The following is a 20,288-nucleotide window of genomic DNA, read 5'->3' as shown; positions in this document are numbered from 1 at the left end:
TCCCAGGGGGCTGGAGAATGTGTCTGACGGGGGTAAGAGAATGGGAGCGTTATTTGCAGGGGACTCAGTCTCGCTGCTGATTTCTCCAAATCTTAACCAACCAACCGACCAACCAACCAACCAAAACACTGAGCCCGGCGAGGAAAGCTGAGGCGCGCTGAGGCCCTTCCCGGCCATTTTTCAGAATTGGGGCGAGCGCGCGAGTGATTGTGGAGCCGCAGATCTCTTACGCTCTGATGCTGTTGTCTTCACAGTGGCCTGAAAGAGTTGTCCGTCCTTCCTGTTCTTCCCAAAGCGGCTCGGAGCCACCCCAGGGGCCGCGGGACTGAAAGCAAACGTCGGGGATTATTATGTCGATTTCCCGAGAACCGGGGTTCGCAGCGCGGAACCGAAGAAAAGGCTAGCTCCTCGGAGGTCCCGCCGGCATTTGATACCCAGCGACGCCTAGGATTGCCCAGATCGCCTGCGGTGGATCAGCAACTTTCCTCTACTCGCATCCCATATTTTTAAAGAAAAAATTTTCTGTTCGCCGCGTTGGTCTTTTACTGCCATCAAAACACTGAAGCAAAGACTTCAGTCTCGTCATTCAAAGTATGCTTTATATTTTTGCCAAATATGATCTCTAATTGAAAGTTTATTTTTGGTTTTGGATGAATCTGTGGAACTTATGTTGTAAGAAGAAAGGGGGAACGAGACACGATGAAAGAGAAGTCCAAAAATGCTGCCCGGACTAGGAGGGAGAAGGAAAACAGTGAATTTTATGAACTGGCTAAATTACTGCCTTTGCCCTCGGCTATCACCTCGCAGCTGGACAAAGCATCCATAATCAGGCTCACCACCAGCTATCTCAAAATGAGAGTAGTGTTCCCAGAAGGTAAGTGACTTTGCCCAGATGGAATTTCAAAGGCAGAAGGGGCACGGGATCTGCTAGTGAATGAGCCTACGCCACCGGGCAGAGAAGTACATTCATACTTACACACACTCTCTGCGAAGGGAAGTTTAGCATGGCTGCTTAACTAAGGACCTCTCTGCATTTAGAATTTCTGTTGCCTTTCCGTGGCTCTTTCTACTTCCCCATGAATACTTTCTCTTCAGTCCATCAGATATGTTTGATTGGGAAGCAGCTCAACAGTGCTTTTGTCAACACTTAGATACTGAGCTCAGTTGAAAGTACTACTAATTCAAACATGACTTTCTTCTTTTTTATTCCTCTTGTTAAAATTGTATCTGGCAGAGAGCAGGAACATCTCTAACTTCTTGCATTTTTGTTATGTCTAGATACACCCATGTACATGGAGCTAGCTAAGGCAGATAATAATTTCTCCATATGTCAGTAATCCTGCAGATGAGGAGCAGGCATATTCATGAACAAATATGTCCTGAATGTACCCAGTCTCTTGACTGCTTCTAGCAAATTTATTCTGAGTTGTTGAGATGTTCACAGATTCCGAAACTAACTCTGGGACTTGGTGGTTTGCAGCTCTGGGCTTGATATTTTCTCTAAGATATAAGATTGAATTAAGATCGCCAGCCTGCTTAGAAAATATCTTCTAGGTGGTAGGTTGGCAAATGGATCCCTGGGAAAATTGTCTCATAAGGCCTAGAAGTTAGGATAGCTGAGCTTTTGACATGGTTTAAAATGTGTATTTAGATGATCAAGAGTCATTGTGTGAGGACAGAGTAGCCTTGATAGAACACTGTCCTGTATAAAGCCATTTATACTCCCTAGGGGAAGGACTCTTCTATTTCCCCATCCTTTCCTTTACCCACATTCAAATAACACACAAACAGATTTAAAAAAATATTTTAGATAAGTCTTTGCTGGGAGAGGAGGATTTGGAAATATAGAGAATACTAAACAAACAAAAATTCAAGAGAAGGAGCCCTGTGTACTTACAAACCAGAACTTCTTATGCGACAAAGAGAGGTTTATGTTATTGTTGATTTTGGATGTTTGGAGTTTGTTGTTTTCTTTTAAGGAAATGGGGGGGATAATCATTATTGGGCTTTGAGTTTCACTTTGCTTCATCTTGACTAAAAGTTATTACCTGAATCAAAATCTTGCAAAACATGCCCCCAAATTAGTCGGGGGCACTAAAGGAAAACTTTCAAATTATAGTTCGGTTTTACCCCAAAACTATAAACAGTAGTATGGTCCTTTTGTCTTAAAGCAGTTCCTTGAACAATCTCATCTGAGCCTCGAAACCACAGGAAGAGAGGAATCAAAACCTAACATACCTGAAAAGTTTTTTAAAAGGAGAAAGAAAAAAAGGAGGGGGAACATATATTAAAAACCATATTTCCCATTCAAACTGTGCTGAGAATTGCTGGTGGGAAAATTACTATTATGCTACATTGCCTTCTGTTTTAAAAAGAGATCTTGTTGTCTTTATACTGTCAGCGCCTACTTTATAAAAATAAAGCTATTGCGAACTCCGCTGGCCGCTCTGTTCCTAACAGGATTATTAGCAGTGATTTGTCAGCCCCTGCGGTCTCAGTGGGCTCCCTTTCTGCGTGATTTCTAGCGGGTCTCGTCAATTATCGGTGCCGATGTCGCTCGCTGTTTGATCAGAAGAAGCATATGGTGCTGCTTGTGAGGCTGCGAGTAATCGCGGAGGAAGAGAATAGAGGGTCGGCTTCCCCGGCGGGCACAGAGAGGGACAGAGCGCCCGGGGAGTCGCCAGGCCAGGGCCTCGTTTGTGTCGTGCAGACCCCGGGGCAGGCGCGGCTGGAGGGGATCGGGCTGGTTCTCGTTTTGGTTTTGTTTTAAAGAGAGCAAGATTTCTTGTTTAGTTAAGTGCTAACCCTACCAATTATAAATTGCGTGATAAATAAATAGGAAAAGTAAACTCTCTTAGCCAACTTCTCGTTATTTTTAAAAAAGAACGCCGGTGAAGACTCCGGCTGGAGTCCCCTTGGTGCCCAGGCCGGTCCCCTGTGGCTACTTTAAAGGCGACTGTGCTTTCTGCAGTCCCACGCACCTTCCTTCGGAGCTCTGGGCCCCGGACCCCTCCTTCCTCTCCCTTCTTCTGTGGATGCGTGTGGGTTTATGGGGAGGAGGGGATGGACGATGTGTGAACTCTGGGCACATCATTTATTTCCCCAGCTACTGTTGAGCTCATAACTCACCCGTAGCCTCCACCGGGTGAGTTAGACAGGGTCATCCGGACAGCTGGTTCCTAGGGATGAGGTTTTAATTTTGAGGATAGATTAGCTTCAAAAGTCCAAAACATCAGACACAGCCCTTTAAAATATTAAAGGACAACAGCAACAAACAGTAAAACCAACAGCTTTCAAAAGGAGTGAAATAATCACAAGCCCGCAGAGCCAAGCACAACCTGCAGAGGGTGCGAAATTTGGGTTCAGCTGTTGACTGATGGCAGAAGGTGGGACAAGAGTGGGTCCATGGCTGTGGGGGAAACTGAGCACTTTATATGGGGGTAAACTTTTTTAGTGCTGAGAAATGGGAAAGAATTTGTTTGAAATGAAGTTCATTTTCATATCTGCCTTAACACCATCTTAGCACATAGTAGGTCTTCAGTAAAATTTTAAGGGTGGGATGAAAGTAGCTATTTCATCATGGTAAGCCTGCTATCACATGTAACATGGACTATGCAAGGTATATATTCTAAAATACTTCTAAATCTGGTGACATCTTAGTTACAGGCATAAAAATGACTGTAAAACTCCACTGTTTTTGCTCATATTACATTTTATTTTTAATACCCTGTAATTCTAAAAGACTTAAAACAGAAATCTTTCCATACATATATGTGAAAAAAATTAAAAATCCTTAATTCTCTCCCCCCTCATTTGCTGAATACAGTTTTTCCCCCCTAGGATAGCAGATTCCTTGTCTGGGAGCAAACTTCAGCTTTTTATTTATCTGAGTAGATAAAATTGAGCTGTTGAGGGAAAAATGAGAGAGAGAGAGAGAGGGAACAGATGAATGGGCTATGGGTGCTCGGAATAATTAAGAATAAAGCATTAGATTGGAGATTTCATAGTAAAAACAAAAACAAAAACTCTGGTACAATTACTGTCATTAGAAATCATTAGAATTGCATATCTCCCAAGTGGTAACATATTCTATTCTAAAATAGCCTCGCAAGGAAAAAATTGGCATATCTAGATATGTATGTCTTTGGTGTTATCAAAACCAAAAAGACAGGATAAAAAAAGTGATGATGTGACTTTATTTTTGTGCAAAAAAGGATAAATTCAACTAAAAATATATATTTGTTATTTAGATATAATATAGTTTTGACTGGGGGCGTAGTGGCTTGCAGAATAACCTTTGAAAAGATCAGATGTTTTCAAATCTATGGCCATTCAGAATCTTGGTAACATCACTCCTATTTCATTGTCAAGGTGTCTTGGGAAAATAAAAATAATGACAGAGTTGAAATTAGTAGCTGTGTAGGAAAGAGAGTTTCTGCAAAGGCTGGAAGGACAAGGATGGTTAAACAAACCTCCACAGACACTTTCTGTAATAGTCACCTCAAGATTGAAATCCTTAATCGCTTTATACTTTTTTGAGGCCAAGAACTGAAAGAGAAAAAGAGGTCCCATTTCCCACGTGGATGGGTGATTTAAAGCTGTTTTTCTTGCTGCTTGGGGAAATGATTGAGCATTAGGTTTCCATGTTTATTTTCTTACAGAAGTTTTTCTCATTTAAACGCCTTCAAGCACAGTTTACGCTCCACGCTGGTTTTCTCTCTTTAATTCCAGTTTTGATGTTGACTTAAAATGTAGAGTGCAGAACTAAACTCCGTGCAGAGCATTTGCAAGGCAGATTTATGTGCTAGAAATTATAGATCAGATCAATGAAAAAAGCACTTTTTTTGAAAAGGGAATGATCACCAATAAAACCAATAACAACAACAACAGCAACAAAACTACAAAAACAGGGTATGATAACTTATGGCAGGGTACCATCACCTGTCTGAAGCTAAAATCAGGTTAAATTTCCAGAGGGCAAATCCGATTTCTAGGGGAGTTATTTTTCAATTCTGGGGACATCTTGGCAGCTTCCAGCTTTTGGGGCTACAAACGTGGACACAGAATTCGAACCTATGGATTCTCGCCTCATTTCTCTATCTGGCGGCTCAGGTATTTCTCAGGAGAATGAGGTTCAGACCCAACTAAAACCTTATGATTTTAGCTGCTCACCCAGTGCCAGTCTCTGATCCATGGAATTTTAAATTTTTCGTGGGGACGGGGAATCCTCAATTATTTCGCAGTGGGCCTGAGAATCAGAAAACACTAAAACAGTGTCTGAGAATTGAGGAATAAAGCTTCTTCCTAGGGTAGCGCCCTCGGGCAGGCGGCTCCTGCGCGGAGTCACTCGACCTCGGTGGCTCGGACCAGCCCGGGGACAGCGACGTCGTCGAAGCCCCCGCCGCGCCTCCCGCAGGGCCCGCAGCACGCAGAAGGGAGAAGCATGTAAGCCGCGGCCGGCCGGCCAGGTCGGCGCCGTGCGGCCCATTCTCTCCCCGCGGTGGTGGCCCGCGACCCGCCCGCCTTCCCCCGGTGGCCGCAGCCGAGGGTGAGCCTGCTCGCGGCCTCCTCACGGAGTCTCGTCACTCCCCGCGCGCGCCCAGGTCTCTTCCCTCCCGGGGCGCGAGGGCTTCTGCGCCCGTGCGCCCGCCGTCCCTCGTCCTGCGCGGGCCACTGCCCCGAGGCCCGGTCCTCGTCTAAAACTTAAGCCAAGATCCCGCCGGAGGGGCCGCTGTGCGTCTGTCGAGTCTCGACCGCCAAGTGGAACAAAAGCGGGATAGGCCCGCGCCGCTGGGCAGACCCGTCCGCCTCGCCCGCGCCGGCCTTCGGACGCCCCGTCAGGCTACCCTCGAAGGCCCGGAGTCTTGAGTGGACACCGCCTGACGCTCTCAGCCGCCTCGCAGCACTACCGTCAACCCCTCATGCGTGTTCGTCCCACGGGTTAGTTGGCACCTGGCCGAACCTTGCCTGTCCCTCGTTCCTGCAGTACGTGTTCTCTCGGGGCTAGGCCCCGCCCGGGAGGCCCTAGCTTCGGGGCCGGAGCACCACGAGGGCGCAGAGGGAGAGTCAGCGCTGCGACCGTCGGTCTCCACCCCAAATTCACACTAACTTCAGCGGATCCCCCGCCCCCCACCCCGGCGCGGCTCGGGCGTCTCAGAGGCAGGCAGGGGAGGGCAGGGTACACACGCACCGTGGGGGCCAGGCCGCCGCACGGGATAAAGCCCGGCCCCGCGCGGCCACCGACGCCCTCGGAAGGTCGGCCACACCCGCCATGTGGCCCAGAAGGCCGCGCCGGGCGTCCGAGGTAGGCGTGGGTGCGCCTCGGTGCGCGAAGCGGCCTCCTGCCCAGTGACCGCTCCAGGCGCTCGGCCTCGGCTAAGCGCGCTCGGCCTCGGCTAAGCGCGCCCGACCTTCCCCAAGGAGCCCAGCCGCCCAGGCTCCCGGATCCCTAACACGAAGGCCGCTCGCTTGTGAGCTGGGAGGTTTGGACAGTGCGCTCTCAGTGAGCACGCGCAGGCCCTGTGGAAAAACCAGGTGGCTGAGACAAGGCCTCCCGCCCCCCGGGACCAGAAGTTAGGAGCGCGGTCTCGGAGGGCTTTGCCCGTCTCAGTCACCAAGTTGTCGCCAGGTCATGGGACAGCTCCCCCAGCAGCCCCATACTGGCTAAGGGGCACATCGCGATCCGTCCAAGAGAAGGTTCCCAGGAAAGACAACAAGGAGGACACCTTTCTATTCACGTTTAGTGTTTATTTATTAAAGGAGAGGAAAGAAAAAAAGAACAGTAGAACAAGCTCTCCTCCTCCTCCTCTTCCTGTCTGAGTGAAGGAGGCGATGATGCCAGGTCTGTAATCTACGTTTTGTCAAGGGTATGAAATTCATTCCGAAGGAAAAGCTCGATCAATTTATTTTTGCTGCTTGCAATAACACAGCTGGATGATGCTTTGAGCTCACGCTAGACTGGGGCTCATCATTCATTCGCCAAGAACGGGCCTAAATTGTGCCTGTGGGATTAGGTCAATTTTAGTGGATCTACTTCGCCTCATTTGGTTACTAATTGGTTTCTTGTTTTATAAATCGAAATCTCATTTTCAGGAAATTACAAAACCCGTGCAGTCAGTCCATTGAGGTAATCCTTGGGTCAGGGGGTATTTAAATGGAAATGGCTCGACCGAGCACTGAGGGTAAAGCAACAGTGAAACTTCGCCCGGGGTTTCACGTGAAATGTGAGCTAGCCCTTTAGATCCATGATAGATACATCCCTTCTGATACTACTTATGTAAATACGATAAACCAGACTTTAAGGGAAGAGGCGGGCGGGGAGAAGCAAAATTTATCTGCTAAGGTTAATGTGGCATATCTTGGAAATCTTCCAAAATAGATTATGTTTTCTTTTGTCTTTGGCCACTTTAGCTGGGGAAAATCCTTTCGTCTAAAACCCGATTTAGTTATCGCCTCCCTCCCAGAGCTCCTTTTCTCCTTTGCAAAACCCCGTTCTCTCGGCCTCACCGAATTACAAGAGAATCTTTAGATCTTGTTCCCACTGTAATCCTGCCGCAAAGGGAGTTGGTTTCCTCCTCATTTTAAACAGACAATCAAAGGATTTGCGAATTTTCTGCGGTAGGTCAAGTGCAGAAACGAAATCTCAGCTTACCCCCCTCGCCAACTGAACTGGGGTGCGGGAGCGCGTCACTGCAGGCAGAAGGTGAGGGGGTCCAGGGAGAGGGGTCTCTAGCCCACCCCGGGCTTTTCGGGAGGTGAAACCCATGAGCAGGGCTTCGAAGGTGTCCTGGGCAGGCTGACTGGAGAGCTCAGCCCCGATATTAGGTCAGGAAAGCTCGGCAGGTAGACGAGGGTAGCCAGTCCCTTATAAAACATTAACCCAGGCATAACCGTGTGACGGAGCTTTCAGCCGGGAACGGAAGAGAAGGCGATGCTCGGTGAAAGCAAAAGGTTCCTTAAAAGGTGGTGGTGGGGGTGTGTGTGTGTGAGGGCGGGTACAGGAAAGGGCGACGGAGGCCCCTGTCACCCTGCGCCCGGCCCGGCTGCTTATTAACCTGCCGGTAAGTCTTATTTTTCCCTCGTAGGCGCATACTAATGAGGCCGCAGCCCGAGACCACAACCAGCCAAGGCTGGCGCCGGGAGTTCGGAACCAGTACTTAACCCTGAGCCCAGCTCGGGGGATTTTCAGATGATTCGGGTCGGGAGGCGGCTCTCCGGCGTCCCCAGCCGCTGTGGGGGGACCTTCATAATTTTAGAATAAAGACCTGTGTTGGCTGCAGGCGCAGGCTTCGCACTCTTCCAGGAGCTGAGGAAGACGGGATTCCAGACACAAGGCGGCCGCGACCAGCTCCCTGCACGCCCGAGCGCGCGGCCCCTCGCCCCAGCGAAGCTTTGGGCTTTCAGGCCTCGGCTGGGCCCGCGGTGTCCAAGGGTCAGCGCCATGCTGGTCCCGGGCTCTCCCAGCAAGATCCTTTCCCCTTTCCCCGTGCGGCCTCCCCGGCTAACCCCTCCCCCCACTTCTTCTGGGTGTGTAGGTGTGATCCGGGATGAAAACATGAACAGGTCGTGCCAGAAACCAAGGAGGATAGCTTGACTGAGACGGGAGGAGCGAAGGGAAGGTGACAAGGCGAAGGGGTGTGTACAGGCGGCTGTGGCGGAGGACCTCCCGCACGGTCCAGGAGGACCCCAGGGCTCAGGGCAGTGGAGTCGCTCTGGGGAGGAAAACTGGGGCGGGCTAAAGAATCAGGAGGGGTTGCCGAGACGCGAGGGAGGGAGAGGAGTCCGGGCGAGGTGCGGGGGGCGGGGAACATCAGTGTTTGCAGAGCTGTGGGGAGATCGTTAGATTTATTTAAATGTGCAAACACCCAGAAAGACCCGATTCGAGCTTAAGGGGCGCTCACGGTTACTCGTTACCAGGGTTTTGATCGCTAGCTTCGGAAGCAGCTCCTTGCCAGCACATTTCAGGAGTCCAACTCCGTGTTTTATTCTGCAAGATCCGCCTCCACCCCCATATTACAATGCGAGTGTTTGTCATTGGGTACTTCATAGTGATTTGTCCCGTAATGCAGTAAATCAGTAAATCACCCCCCCACCCATTTTTTGTCACGTTTAACCTTGTTTAATCGTGTAAGCACAAAAGAATTTAACTACCTAGTTACACTAATTTCAGCAGCAACATTGTTAAAAGATATTTCCCATAAGCAGTGTAACCTCGGTCTTGGCAAGTTTCTTCTGCCTTATTTTTCATTTTCTTCCTGAAAACAGGTACTATAGCAGACTCCATATTAATTTAAAAAAAAATCAGCCACGGGCATACAGGGAGTTTTATTTTTTAGGCATCACCGGAGAAATGATTTGTGGCAAAGCCTGGAAAGATCTTAACGTGGTAGCGTCAAGGAGAGGAAGGGACAGTCTTTGTTAATAGATGATACCTGGGAAGTAGAGAAGAGGAATGATTCTCTACGTCCAAAAGGGAACGAAAATACTGTAAGACGGTGTTAGCACCTGAAAATAAGTGACTTTCGGAGAGCTTTTTTCTTGGAGTGGGGAGGGAGCTGAGGTTAGGACGTGGAAAGGAAAGGCAGAGGCAGGACTGCGGAGCGTAGCTGGTACTGGAAGCCATCCGCAAGCACGGGGATTTTTCCGAAGGGGATTAAAGTCAGAGGCCAGGGAAGGAAAATGGCTGGAGAGCCCCGCAGCCAATCAGAAAGCCCACCAGGACGAGCCGCAGTCTCAGGTCGTTCCCGGCGGGCAGCGGTATTCGCTGGATGTGTGGACACCCTCGGCCTCTTGATAAGGGTGATGAAACTTGGGGTGGGAAATAGTGTCCCTCGCCCGTCTAAGCACACTAGTGAACCTACGCCAAAGTTATCGCTCTGGTGCGGTGTCGGGACCCCTTCTGGGCACAGACTGTCCCCAAACTCGGCCACTTGTGGTCTTCCCCGGGGTGGGCGGGGTAGGGGCGCTCAGCCAGGACCCTGCCCTTCCTGAGAAGCCCAGGCTGGTCGAGCAGAGAGAGAGGGAGTCTCACTTCTGTTAAACCCGTTAGAAGCTGAGCGGGCAGAGCCGTCATTTACCCTCTCGCGTCCCTGCGGTCTAGGTGGGGAGGGAGCCCGGGTGGTATCGGGTCGTGTGTGCAAGCTTGCCTGGGTGACAAAACCGCGAAACTAGTCTCAAACCGCCAGCCGGGTCGGAGTGCGTCTTTTAAGGGTGTCTCTGTGTCTCCACAGGGCTCGGCGAAGCGTGGGGCCACTCGAGCAGGACCAGCCCCCTGGACAACGTAGGCCGCGAACTGGGCTCCCACCTGCTCCAGGTACTGACTTGGGCCTCCCGGCGGCGCACGTGCTTCGAGGGCCCGGGTGCCGGTCCCCGAGCCAGGATTCCTGTTTCCCGGAAAATGGGATCCCGTCCGGAGGTTGCCGTTTCGCAGCCCCTACGACTCGTTGTAGAGTTAAGATGTTTAGCTCTTAACCTCGCTAGGTGTGGAAGGCGCCTCTCGAGGTGACAGTCGGCGCGTTGGGTTCGGAAGGGAGCCCGGTAAGGCCTGAATCAGGACGGCTGAACGGAGGGAGGGGGCGCCATCTGACGCCATTCAGCAGAGGGAACCGGAGGCCAAGCTGCCGAGGCCGGGCTGCAAAACCGTCCCAAATGAAGAATTTATCCAGGAAATAACGAGAATCTGGTAGAAATGCCCGTCAGTGCTTTAAGTCCACACGTCCCGGATCCAGCTGCGTCCGCAACTCGTTTCACCTCCTCCCTGTAGCCCCCGGGATCCCTCCTCTCTCTCCACGCGCCCTCACCTCAGGCCTGCCCGGGCCGTGTGCGGACCCTCGCGGGTACACACATACACCTCCCTGAGTAATGAGTTTATCCAATGTGGTGGCGCCCATTACCGCGCTGTTTGCAGTGTACACCGTTTTAAATTGCCCGTTGCCCGTGTAAGTCGCCTAGCAAATATTTAAAATAGTAAAACTCCCGGGGGCATTTTTAGGCTTGACACTTTTATCCCACCCTGCACCCCCTTATTCTTATTATTCAAGTCCACCACGGGCTCCTCCCGTGGGAGCCTCAAACCCAAGCAGCATCGGATTGGGGACTCTGAGCCCGTCTCCCTCCTGAACCAGGCATGAGCAGCATCTCAGGGCAGGAGTGCCGTGGCCTTTCCTGTCCCATCACTACCCTGTGCCTCCTTCGATCCCAGAGGCCAAAAGAGATTTTAGTTTCATAGAGCAAAGAGAGGCCCTGTGTGAGCATTCGCTCCCAGGCCTGGCCTCCACGCCTCTGAACTGAACTAAAAAGATTCTGTCTCTCCCCTTTCTCAGGGGAGAGAAAGTTGTCTTTCATCAGTTGTCTCTCAATAACTGACCCCCACCCAAAGCTCTCCATAGTCCCAGCTAACTTTCCTCATCAATGTAAACAGAGAGCAAAACCCAAACAGTCCCTCACCCCTTCTAGTTCTTGCCCAGTCTTCTTCCTGGTGCTCATCCCAAACTCCTTGCAGGACTTCATGATCCTCCCAAGTTCCATTGCTTACACTGTCTCACTCCCACACCGCTTGCACGCTGGCGTCTCTCACAGCTGGTGTGCTCTGCACAGGCCTCACAATATTTTGATATCCAGCATAAGATGCTCATCTCTTATCACGCCTGACCTCGTTCATTCCACAAACATAGGAGGCCCAACTGTATGCCAGACAGAAAGCCCTGCCCTCATGGAGCTGACATTCTAAAGAGAGCAGCCTTGTAAACCCACACAGGTGCACAGCATGGTATGCCAGGTGGTGTAGGTGCCATGGAGAAAAAGAAGTAGGTGAAGGAGGCGAGCTGTGTTTGAGTGGTGCCATTTTAAATGGGGACGGTTGCAGAGGACCTCACTGGGAAGGTGACATTTGGGCAAAGGCTGGATGGAGGTGACACTGCTTACTTGACATTCTGCCTCTCCCTGGGTCTCTAAAGTAGCACAATTTCCTGGATTCTTCTCCCTCTCTTCCTGCTCGTCTAGGTTTTCCCAATACTGTCTGGTTGTAAATGCTGGCATCCCCGCCCAAGGTTCCAGCTCCGTATCTCCTCTCACAGCTTCCTGGGTTATCTCAACCTCAGCCAACACCACCACTTCAACTCCTTTCCTCTCATTTGCATGACCCCACTGGTTTCTTGTCTAGACACCCCTCCTGAGAGCCAGACCTTTATTTCCTACTGCCAACTGGACACATCCAAATGGAAATCTGCATATACCTGAAGTTTAGCATACCTAAGACAAGAATTCATTATCTCCTTCTTCCAGACTTCCACTCATACAAAAACTCACCAGGCCTCCCTAAATTTTCAATGATCTTGAAGTCAGTCTCAGCTTCTCTTTCTGCCACCACAAATTCCACAACAGCCAGAACCACCTTTGACTTAGACTCTTCCCCCACCTCGTCTTCCTTGTGGCCACCCAAGTTCAGCTTTGACGGTCTCTGATCTCCTCATTTCCACTCTTTCCTCCTATAGATCACTGTCCACATTCTGCCAGGAGAAAACAAAAACAAAAACAAAAACAAAACACATCTAAGCATGCTATTTCCCTGCTTAGAAACCTCTGTTGGAATCTGATGCCTGCAGGAACATCTCCAAATTCCACAGACTGACATCTCAACCTCTCCAAAAATCCAGCCCCAGCATAGTCCCTCAGCCTCATCTCTGGTACACCAAACTCATCAAACCTGAATACACCAGACCCACCCTCCACCCCCAGTCCCTGCTTTCCATACGCCATTCCTTCTGCCTAGGGTGCCCTTCCTCCCTTCTCATGTTCAAGCTTCCTTTTCAAGGCTCTGCTCAAACAGCTCTCCTAAAGCCACTCTGGTTCTCCCCCAGGCCTCTGGCCACTCAGTCTCCAGGCCCTCGCAGCACTGGCTATTCAGCTGTATGTTCATTATATCTGTCTTTAGGCCAGTTGTCCCTTTTGGACTTCCAGATCCTTGAGAGCAGGATCTGACTCATCCTTATCCTTCACTGGCTGGACTGAAGCCTCATTCACAGAGATAAAGGAACAGTGAAAATCTAAGACTTTTCTTCATGGCGAGCCTGCCAGTTTGATGCATCAATGTAAACACACACATACACACTGTAGCACTACTCTATGGACTTGCTGCCCGGAAAGCCTCCCGTCTCCTAAATCCCCCTCTCCTGGACTCTTTCCAGAGCCACTGGCCAGCTGCCTTCTATCTACAAACTTTTCAGACTGCCAGCCCTTCCACACCTCCCAGTGCCTACTATTTCCCAAACCCTGCTAGCACTCTTTCCATTATAGAATGTCCCACTATGAAACTCTCCAAGACTGACACAGGAAACTTCTGGTTTGCTCAGTGACCATCACCCCAAGAACCTAACCCACCTCTTATCACAGACTGTGATTTTTCCCCCCAGAATGTTTGTGTATGTTCCAGATATGTCTGCTTTGTCCATTTTGGTGAATCCTCAGTCTTGGCGGGCAGTAGCCTTGTCCACCACTTCCTAGAGTCTGTCCTAGGGTGCTGCATGTCCCATGCTTACAAATTTGGAATGAACAAAAGAGAGACCCTTGTGGCTGGTTTTCTTTGCCCTATTTCCTGCCAGGCCCTGTCTACTCCATCACTCTGCACTTCTGGCAGAACCTCTCTAACTTCTGTACACCACCCCCCCAGTTTCTCTCGATGGCCCAGAGGGCTCTCCATTCAATGGTTTCTGTCTCCCCAGACCTTGGATGGCTTCATCTTTGTGGTGGCCCCAGATGGGAAGATCATGTACATCTCGGAGACAGCCTCAGTCCACCTGGGTCTTTCTCAGGTAGGTGAGTGGTCCACACCTCCAGCCTTCAATGTTTACAGCCAGGGCTGGAGGCTGGAGGTAGGGTCGGGGTGGGGCTTTCCCAAAGCTTTTATACGTGTTTCTGGGACTGGAAACATCTCAGCTGGAGGGAGTCTGGATCTCCCTCTTTCTCTACTTATCCTTTAGCATCCACCCCAAGCCCAAACAATGGCTACCTTTTTGAGCTGCTACCATAAGCCAAAGACCATGGGAGGTGGTTACATACTCATGTCGTGATGTCTTCACCAGAACATTGCCAGGAAGCTACTACTATTACTACTTCAATTACTATTATTATTCTTTCCTCTCATAGATAAGGAAACTGAGGCTTAGATAGGTTGCAATAGGTAGCAGGCAGCAGAACTGGAATTAGAACTCAGGACCGACTCTAGAGCTGTGGCTCCGGTCCTCATAGCCCTGCAGACCCCCGGCTCAATCTTCCAGCCCCTCCGTGGGGCAGCCCACCTCCTCGGAGACGGTGATACCCCCCTCTTTACAGGTAGAGCTGACCGGGAACAGCATTTACGAATACATCCACCCTGCGGACCACGACGAGATGACGGCGGTGCTCACGGCCCACCAGCCCTACCACTCTCACTTCGTCCAGGGTAAGGCGGACGCGCGCCGGCGACACTCCGGCCCATCACAGTCCCTGGTAGCTCTTCCTCCGTTAGCCGTGGCAGGGACATGGCGCCGCGCCGCCGGCCTCACGTCCTGCGCCTCCGTCCGCTCCTCTCTCCAGAGTACGAGATCGAGCGCTCCTTCTTCCTGAGGATGAAGTGCGTCTTGGCCAAGAGGAACGCGGGCCTCACCTGCGGCGGCTACAAGGTGCGTGGCTGAGAGGGGAGATCCACGCCCCGTGGCGGCCGCGGCCACCGAGCCTGGTGCAGGTGAACGGGGCAGGACCAGAGGCGCGTGCGGCGGCGTGGGAGGGAGGCTCCGGCCGCCGGGACCACAGTGCCCCTCACGCGTCACAGCGCCGGGCGCACCGCCAGGGCCATTAAACTTCGCGAGCACCTGGGGACTACGTTTTAAGATTGCGTACGTCTCACTGGGTCCGGGTGCTGCCTGGCCGCTGGGGGTCTTAACCTGGGGCACGCAGTGGGCCTTAGGGGTGTGTAAAGCGTCTGAAACGGTCGGTAACTTCGGTGGATTCGTAGAGTTTACGCACAGCGTCAGATTCTGCCCCCTCCCCTGCCAGAGGTTAAGAACCAGCGCTTTAGCTGGAATCCAAGTTTTTCTTGTTTAATAAGCACTAAACATGATCAGAATGCAGGCTCCAGGGCCCCACTTCGCGATCCGGATGCATTAGGGTTGGCCGGGCTCAGGCCTCTGCATTTTCCTCAGCTCCTAAGTGAGCTCACTGGGGCAGTACAGTCGTTCCCTTGAGACACGTTGGAGCCCCAATAACTTTGGACACTTCAATGTGAGGGCGTGGCCCACAGGCGTTTGTGGCCGAGGAGAGTCTCCAAAAGTTTCAGTCCCTTCCCCCCCTTTTTGGATGTTTCCTGGCTGTGGCTGAGTCTCCCGCCCTCGCCGTCCGCCTCAGGTCATTCACTGCAGCGGCTACCTGAAGATCCGCCAGTACAGCCTGGACATGTCCCCCTTCGACGGCTGCTACCAGAACGTGGGCCTGGTGGCCGTGGGCCACTCGCTGCCTCCCAGCGCCGTCACGGAGATCAAGCTGCACAGCAACATGTTCATGTTCCGCGCCAGCCTGGACATGAAGCTCATCTTCCTGGACTCCAGGTGGGCGGTCAGGGCGGGAGGGGTCACCCCTAGAGGGAGGGCGGCCCCCGTTCAGTCACTGAGAGCTCCTCGTCCACCTTGTGAGCCCATTTTGCAGATGAGGCGACTGACGGGGCCCTGAGAAGTGAGGGTGGGCACCCAGCGCTGAGGCGGCTGTCGAGGGTGGGGACGGCCCAGCAGCCCGCGCTCATCCCGCTGGGGTTGCTCTCCGCAGAGTGGCGGAGCTGACGGGGTACGAGCCTCAGGACCTGATTGAGAAGACCCTGTACCACCACGTGCACGGCTGCGACACCTTCCACCTGCGCTGCGCCCACCACCTGCGTAAGGCGCCACGCTGCCCGGCCCCGGGGCGGAGGACGGTAGGGGGAGGGGTGGGGGGATGGTAGGAGAGGCCCTGCGGGCTCCTGCCCCAGCACCGGTCCCACCTCATTTCCCTCCTCATCCGCGGGCCCTCACACAGGCCGGGGGAGAGCCTCTGAGTTTCTGGGTGAAGTTCTCCCAGGAGGGGTCTTGTTCACCTATTGATAGCCGGCCCCCTCCCCCACCAAGATGGAAACGGAAACCGAGGCTCGGCCACTTGGCTCACGCGTGTGTTGACTCGCTTCAGCTTTGGATACAGCTTTGCTTTGAGTTTAATCTCCGAGACAGGGAACGTGAGCATCGGAGCTGAGCGGCCCAGACCCTCCCTTCCGTAGGTAGAACATCGAGTGCCGGGAATCCCCCAAACTTTGCCCTCCTTGCTAACCTCGAGGGACCGGAGCACTCGATGCAAATGAACAGGACAGTCGGTTCATTTGGGAACCTTCTGGTTGTCTCTCCCTCCTGCCCTGGGAGCAGTTATTAGGGCTGGCGGGGGACTCGCCCTCCCACCGCCAGGGACTACATTTGGGCCGGTTCAGGAGCGGGTCCGTTCACCATCAGCTGCCTTGTGTCTCTCCATCAGTGCTGGTAAAGGGGCAGGTGACCACCAAATACTACCGGTTCCTGGCGAAGCACGGCGGCTGGGTGTGGGTGCAGAGCTATGCGACCATCGTGCACAACAGCCGCTCGTCCAGGCCGCACTGTATCGTCAGCGTCAACTACGTCCTCACGTGAGTGCAAGTCTGGGACCCCTTTGCCCACTGCAGGCGACCCTGGTTTCCACGAGGGTGCAGGTGATGGGCACGGCCGGGTTAGGCGAGACTGGGGTCCGCGGGGGACGCCGGTTTTGACCCTGAGCGCTGGCTGAGGGGCAGCTCCAGCACTTTCGCCGCTATGAAGAGACTTTCTCACGTTCTAGAGAAAGATTTAGGACTTTTCCCATCCACAGTCCATATTTGCTTTCTACTCTCTCTCTTTTAACCTTTTAATCTAACTCTGCATTAAATAAAACAATGCGGCAGGAAAGAGAGAGAGGGAGGAGGGTCCCACGTACGGAGCCGTTTATAGTTAATAAACAGGACATCTGTTTCACTTTTTCAAAGCTGGGTTTGAAGTTCTTAATTTTAACCAGAGTCTCCAATCAAAGTTAAGAGTTCTGAGAGAGTGATTCCTTCCTTGAACCACAAAGAGGGTTTAAGTGACCAGGAGGGTCTAACTTTAACCTCCAGAAAGCAAAGGGACCCGACCTGAGCTAAGACTGCAAGTCTTGGCCGGGCGCCCAGGCCCGGCTTGTTGTGCAGCATCCTCGCTGCGCGAGGAGCCGGCCTCGCGGGGTGCCACCTGCGGGCGCGGCTGGCTGGGCGGCCTCGGTGGCTGCATTGGAGCCTTACTCTTTCTAGAAACAATAATCACTTCTGGTTAGCGGTGTGGCCCTGCAGGCTGATCACGTGTCCTGGTGTGCCTCTCGTGAAGAAAGCACGTTCTGTATAATGTTTGTGAAAATAAAAGTGCTTGGGGTTGAAGCCTTTATGAAGAACCCTTTTGTGTGCAGTTACCTTTTTTTTTTTCCCCTTTTGGTAGAGGTTGAAATTCTTGTGATTTTAGGTTACCTCAGCAGTTATTTACTTTGGAAGCATTGACACACCAGGGCACTTAGTAGAAATGCTATTTTGACATTAGGAAGTTGGTTAAAGGGTGCTATTTGGAATCAGACTGTACTATGGGCCATGAGGAGTAGATTCATTTCACGTTCTTTTAAATTAACAAATTAAAAATGTAGTAGTTGGAAATATTATGCTTGGCAATAAGATTATTTACTCTGTGCCCTGTTTAATAAGAAAATTTAATTCAGTAGGCTTGGAAAATGAACTTGTTTTAAATGAGGATTCAGCATTCAAGAATAATAGCTGGTTATTAAGAAGAACCTTTTTCTTTCTTTCCTTTTAGTAAGTGGTATTAAAACAAATACTGTTAGGCTCTTGTAATAGCAAGAGAGCTGTGGATTTTAACAGAGAGCAGAAAACATCCCAGTATTTGAGGTACCATGAAACAAAACCATCTATTTTATGAATGCAGTTTTTCATATTGTTAAAATAAACGTAAGAGAAAATGGCAAAACATAATTCATAAACTAAGCCACTTTGTGGAGTAGAAACATTAAAGAGTGAAAAATTATGTCTGCTCACCATGGAAAGGAAACGGACATTCGTTAAGAAGGTGCTTTGTATGTCTGAGACATCACGAGCATTATACATACACTCTGTTCTATGGTGGGTGCCTGTGGTTATAATCATTTTTTATCAAACAGCGGGTATATAGTCACACAGCCCCATATAAATGATCAGAATGCAAGTTAGACCTCCCAATGGGTACACTTAATTTATGTTTAGAGTCATTTTGAAATATTCTGTTTTGTTTTCCAGGGGATAAGTGTACGTTCTTTCTTCTGTTGACTCTGTCATTCTTCACTCTACACACTTCTTCAGAGCTGCAGGATTAGGCTCCCATCAGATTAAAAAGATGTAATGAGGATAAATGAGTTACAGAGGGAAAAATAACATCGCACACATTTTCCTGAATGTTTTATACCTCTGAATGAAAGTGGAAATAAACACACAGAAGCACACAAGATGAAAAGCTGAAATTGATTACCCTTTTATGAGGCTCAGCTCCAATTCTTTGTATAAAAATTCTTAGGACAATTTTTATAGCTGCAAATGTGGAAACTGCCTTAGATGGAATGTCATCAAGTGGCTCTGTGTGTGTTGACAAGATTTTCATAATGAACAGGTTGCAGTTTGTTTGATGTGTATATCACACATCTGGCTGGAAGTTACTAATTTACATTGTCTTAGCAAATTAAATAGATGGCTATTGATTCTCTATGGTAGCAGTGAACTACCACATACATTTGTTTTCAGGGCTAGTTCTCTATGAAGCCTGAGAATGATAAGTGAATTCTTTCCAAATACACCACCTCAAACAATATACTTAAAACCACAAGCCCCCCAAATAACTTGACAGGCCAGATGTTTTCCAAATTTAGACAGTTTAATAGCATGCTTTGTGAAGGGGTTTTCATGTCATGAAAGTAGAGAGAATTTTAAGTAGTCATTGGTCAAATGAAGGTGTGGCATTTTGGTGGAAGCTACATTCATCAGAAACTCATTTTTTTTTAAATTGGACAAATCTGGGAATTTATTTGAAGTATTTTTTAAAAAATTCATTTTGAAATAATTTTATACTTTTGGAAAAGGTGTAAGAAAGTATAAAGCACCACTGTATAGCCTTCACCTAGATTTTCACCAGTGGTTAGCATTCTGCCACTATGCTTTGGCATTCCCAATCTCTCCCTTCCTTCCCTTTCCCCCTCCAAATATATACACATGTACATATACATGCACAAATATTACTATCTTTTTATGAACTATTTGAGAGTAAGTACAGCCGTCAAGCTCTTTTACCCCTAAAAGCTGAAGTGTGTGTTTCTTAAGAACAAGGACAGTCACTCATATAACCACAGTAGAATTATGAAAAGCAAGAACTTTAACACAAATACAATACTATTATCCAATATACAGACCTTATTCAAATTTCTCCAGTTGTCTCAGTAATGTCCTTTGTAGAAAAACTTCTATTATTTTTTTAAGGTCCAGGATCCAATCCAGGATCACACATTGCATTCAGCTTTCTGTTTTGCTAAGTCTCTTTTAGCTAAAACATTTCCTCATGCCAGGGCACAGGCATGTGTGGGCACAGGCCCACTATTCTATACACTGTCCCAGAAACTCATTTTTCTAAGTTCCTGGTGGTAAATTTATTGTTGAAGTTAAAATATGCCTAGAAAAATTAGACATTATTATCTAACAAAAGCAATGATGAATAGAAATGTTCAGTAACCTTGTTTTAATAAGCGGCTGTGACAGTGATTGTAGGAATTTTAGAGGCAGGTGGTGTTTTTACTGGCTTTTGTCTGACCACTGTACAAAATGTTGGTGTTCTGGAAATCTGGAGAAGAAAGGGAGAAGACATTATGATTAAATTTAAAATTTTTTCTTAGTTTTTCTCTGGGTCCTTGAGGTTCCCTGAAGCTTGTATAGCTCTTCATTAAAAGTCGCCCCCCCCAAACAAAACCCCAAAACAGGAAAAAAAAAAAAGCTGACCAGCTCGCGACTTATTATAAGACAACACATACCCTGTTAGCTTAAAAAAAAAAAAACTTTCTTATAAACTTTGAGTGCCCACGGAGTTTGAAATAAGTGTTAAGTATGACAGGCCGTGCTCCCTGATTATTTTCAGGAGGAGAGGTGAATGGAGCTAGTGTCTAGTAACAGTGAATGTGGGGCAAGT

General features: G+C 49.7%; 1 protein-coding gene across 1 annotated transcript in view; it reads left to right on the top strand.

Annotated features, from left to right (window-relative positions):
• Nucleotides 1-699: 699 nt before the first annotated feature.
• Nucleotides 700-20,288, top strand: part of SIM1 (SIM bHLH transcription factor 1) — a gene marked incomplete at both ends in the record, with an annotated part of 65,918 nt that continues 46,329 nt past the window's right edge. The window contains 8 exons of the mRNA XM_079716689.1: nucleotides 700-874; nucleotides 10,230-10,312; nucleotides 13,719-13,808; nucleotides 14,329-14,437; nucleotides 14,572-14,657; nucleotides 15,379-15,578; nucleotides 15,793-15,899; nucleotides 16,522-16,669. Of these exons, the coding sequence (XP_079572815.1) occupies nucleotides 700-874; nucleotides 10,230-10,312; nucleotides 13,719-13,808; nucleotides 14,329-14,437; nucleotides 14,572-14,657; nucleotides 15,379-15,578; nucleotides 15,793-15,899; nucleotides 16,522-16,669 (998 nt within the window). The remainder of the gene's footprint in view (nucleotides 875-10,229; nucleotides 10,313-13,718; nucleotides 13,809-14,328; nucleotides 14,438-14,571; nucleotides 14,658-15,378; nucleotides 15,579-15,792; nucleotides 15,900-16,521; nucleotides 16,670-20,288) is intronic.

Source organism: Hyperoodon ampullatus (assembly GCF_949752795.1).
Source record: "Hyperoodon ampullatus genome assembly, chromosome: 12".
NCBI classification, from domain to species: domain Eukaryota; kingdom Metazoa; phylum Chordata; class Mammalia; order Artiodactyla; family Ziphiidae; genus Hyperoodon; species Hyperoodon ampullatus.
The sequence above is the reverse complement of the archived record's forward strand: the minus strand, read 5'-3'. Positions and strand labels throughout refer to the sequence as shown.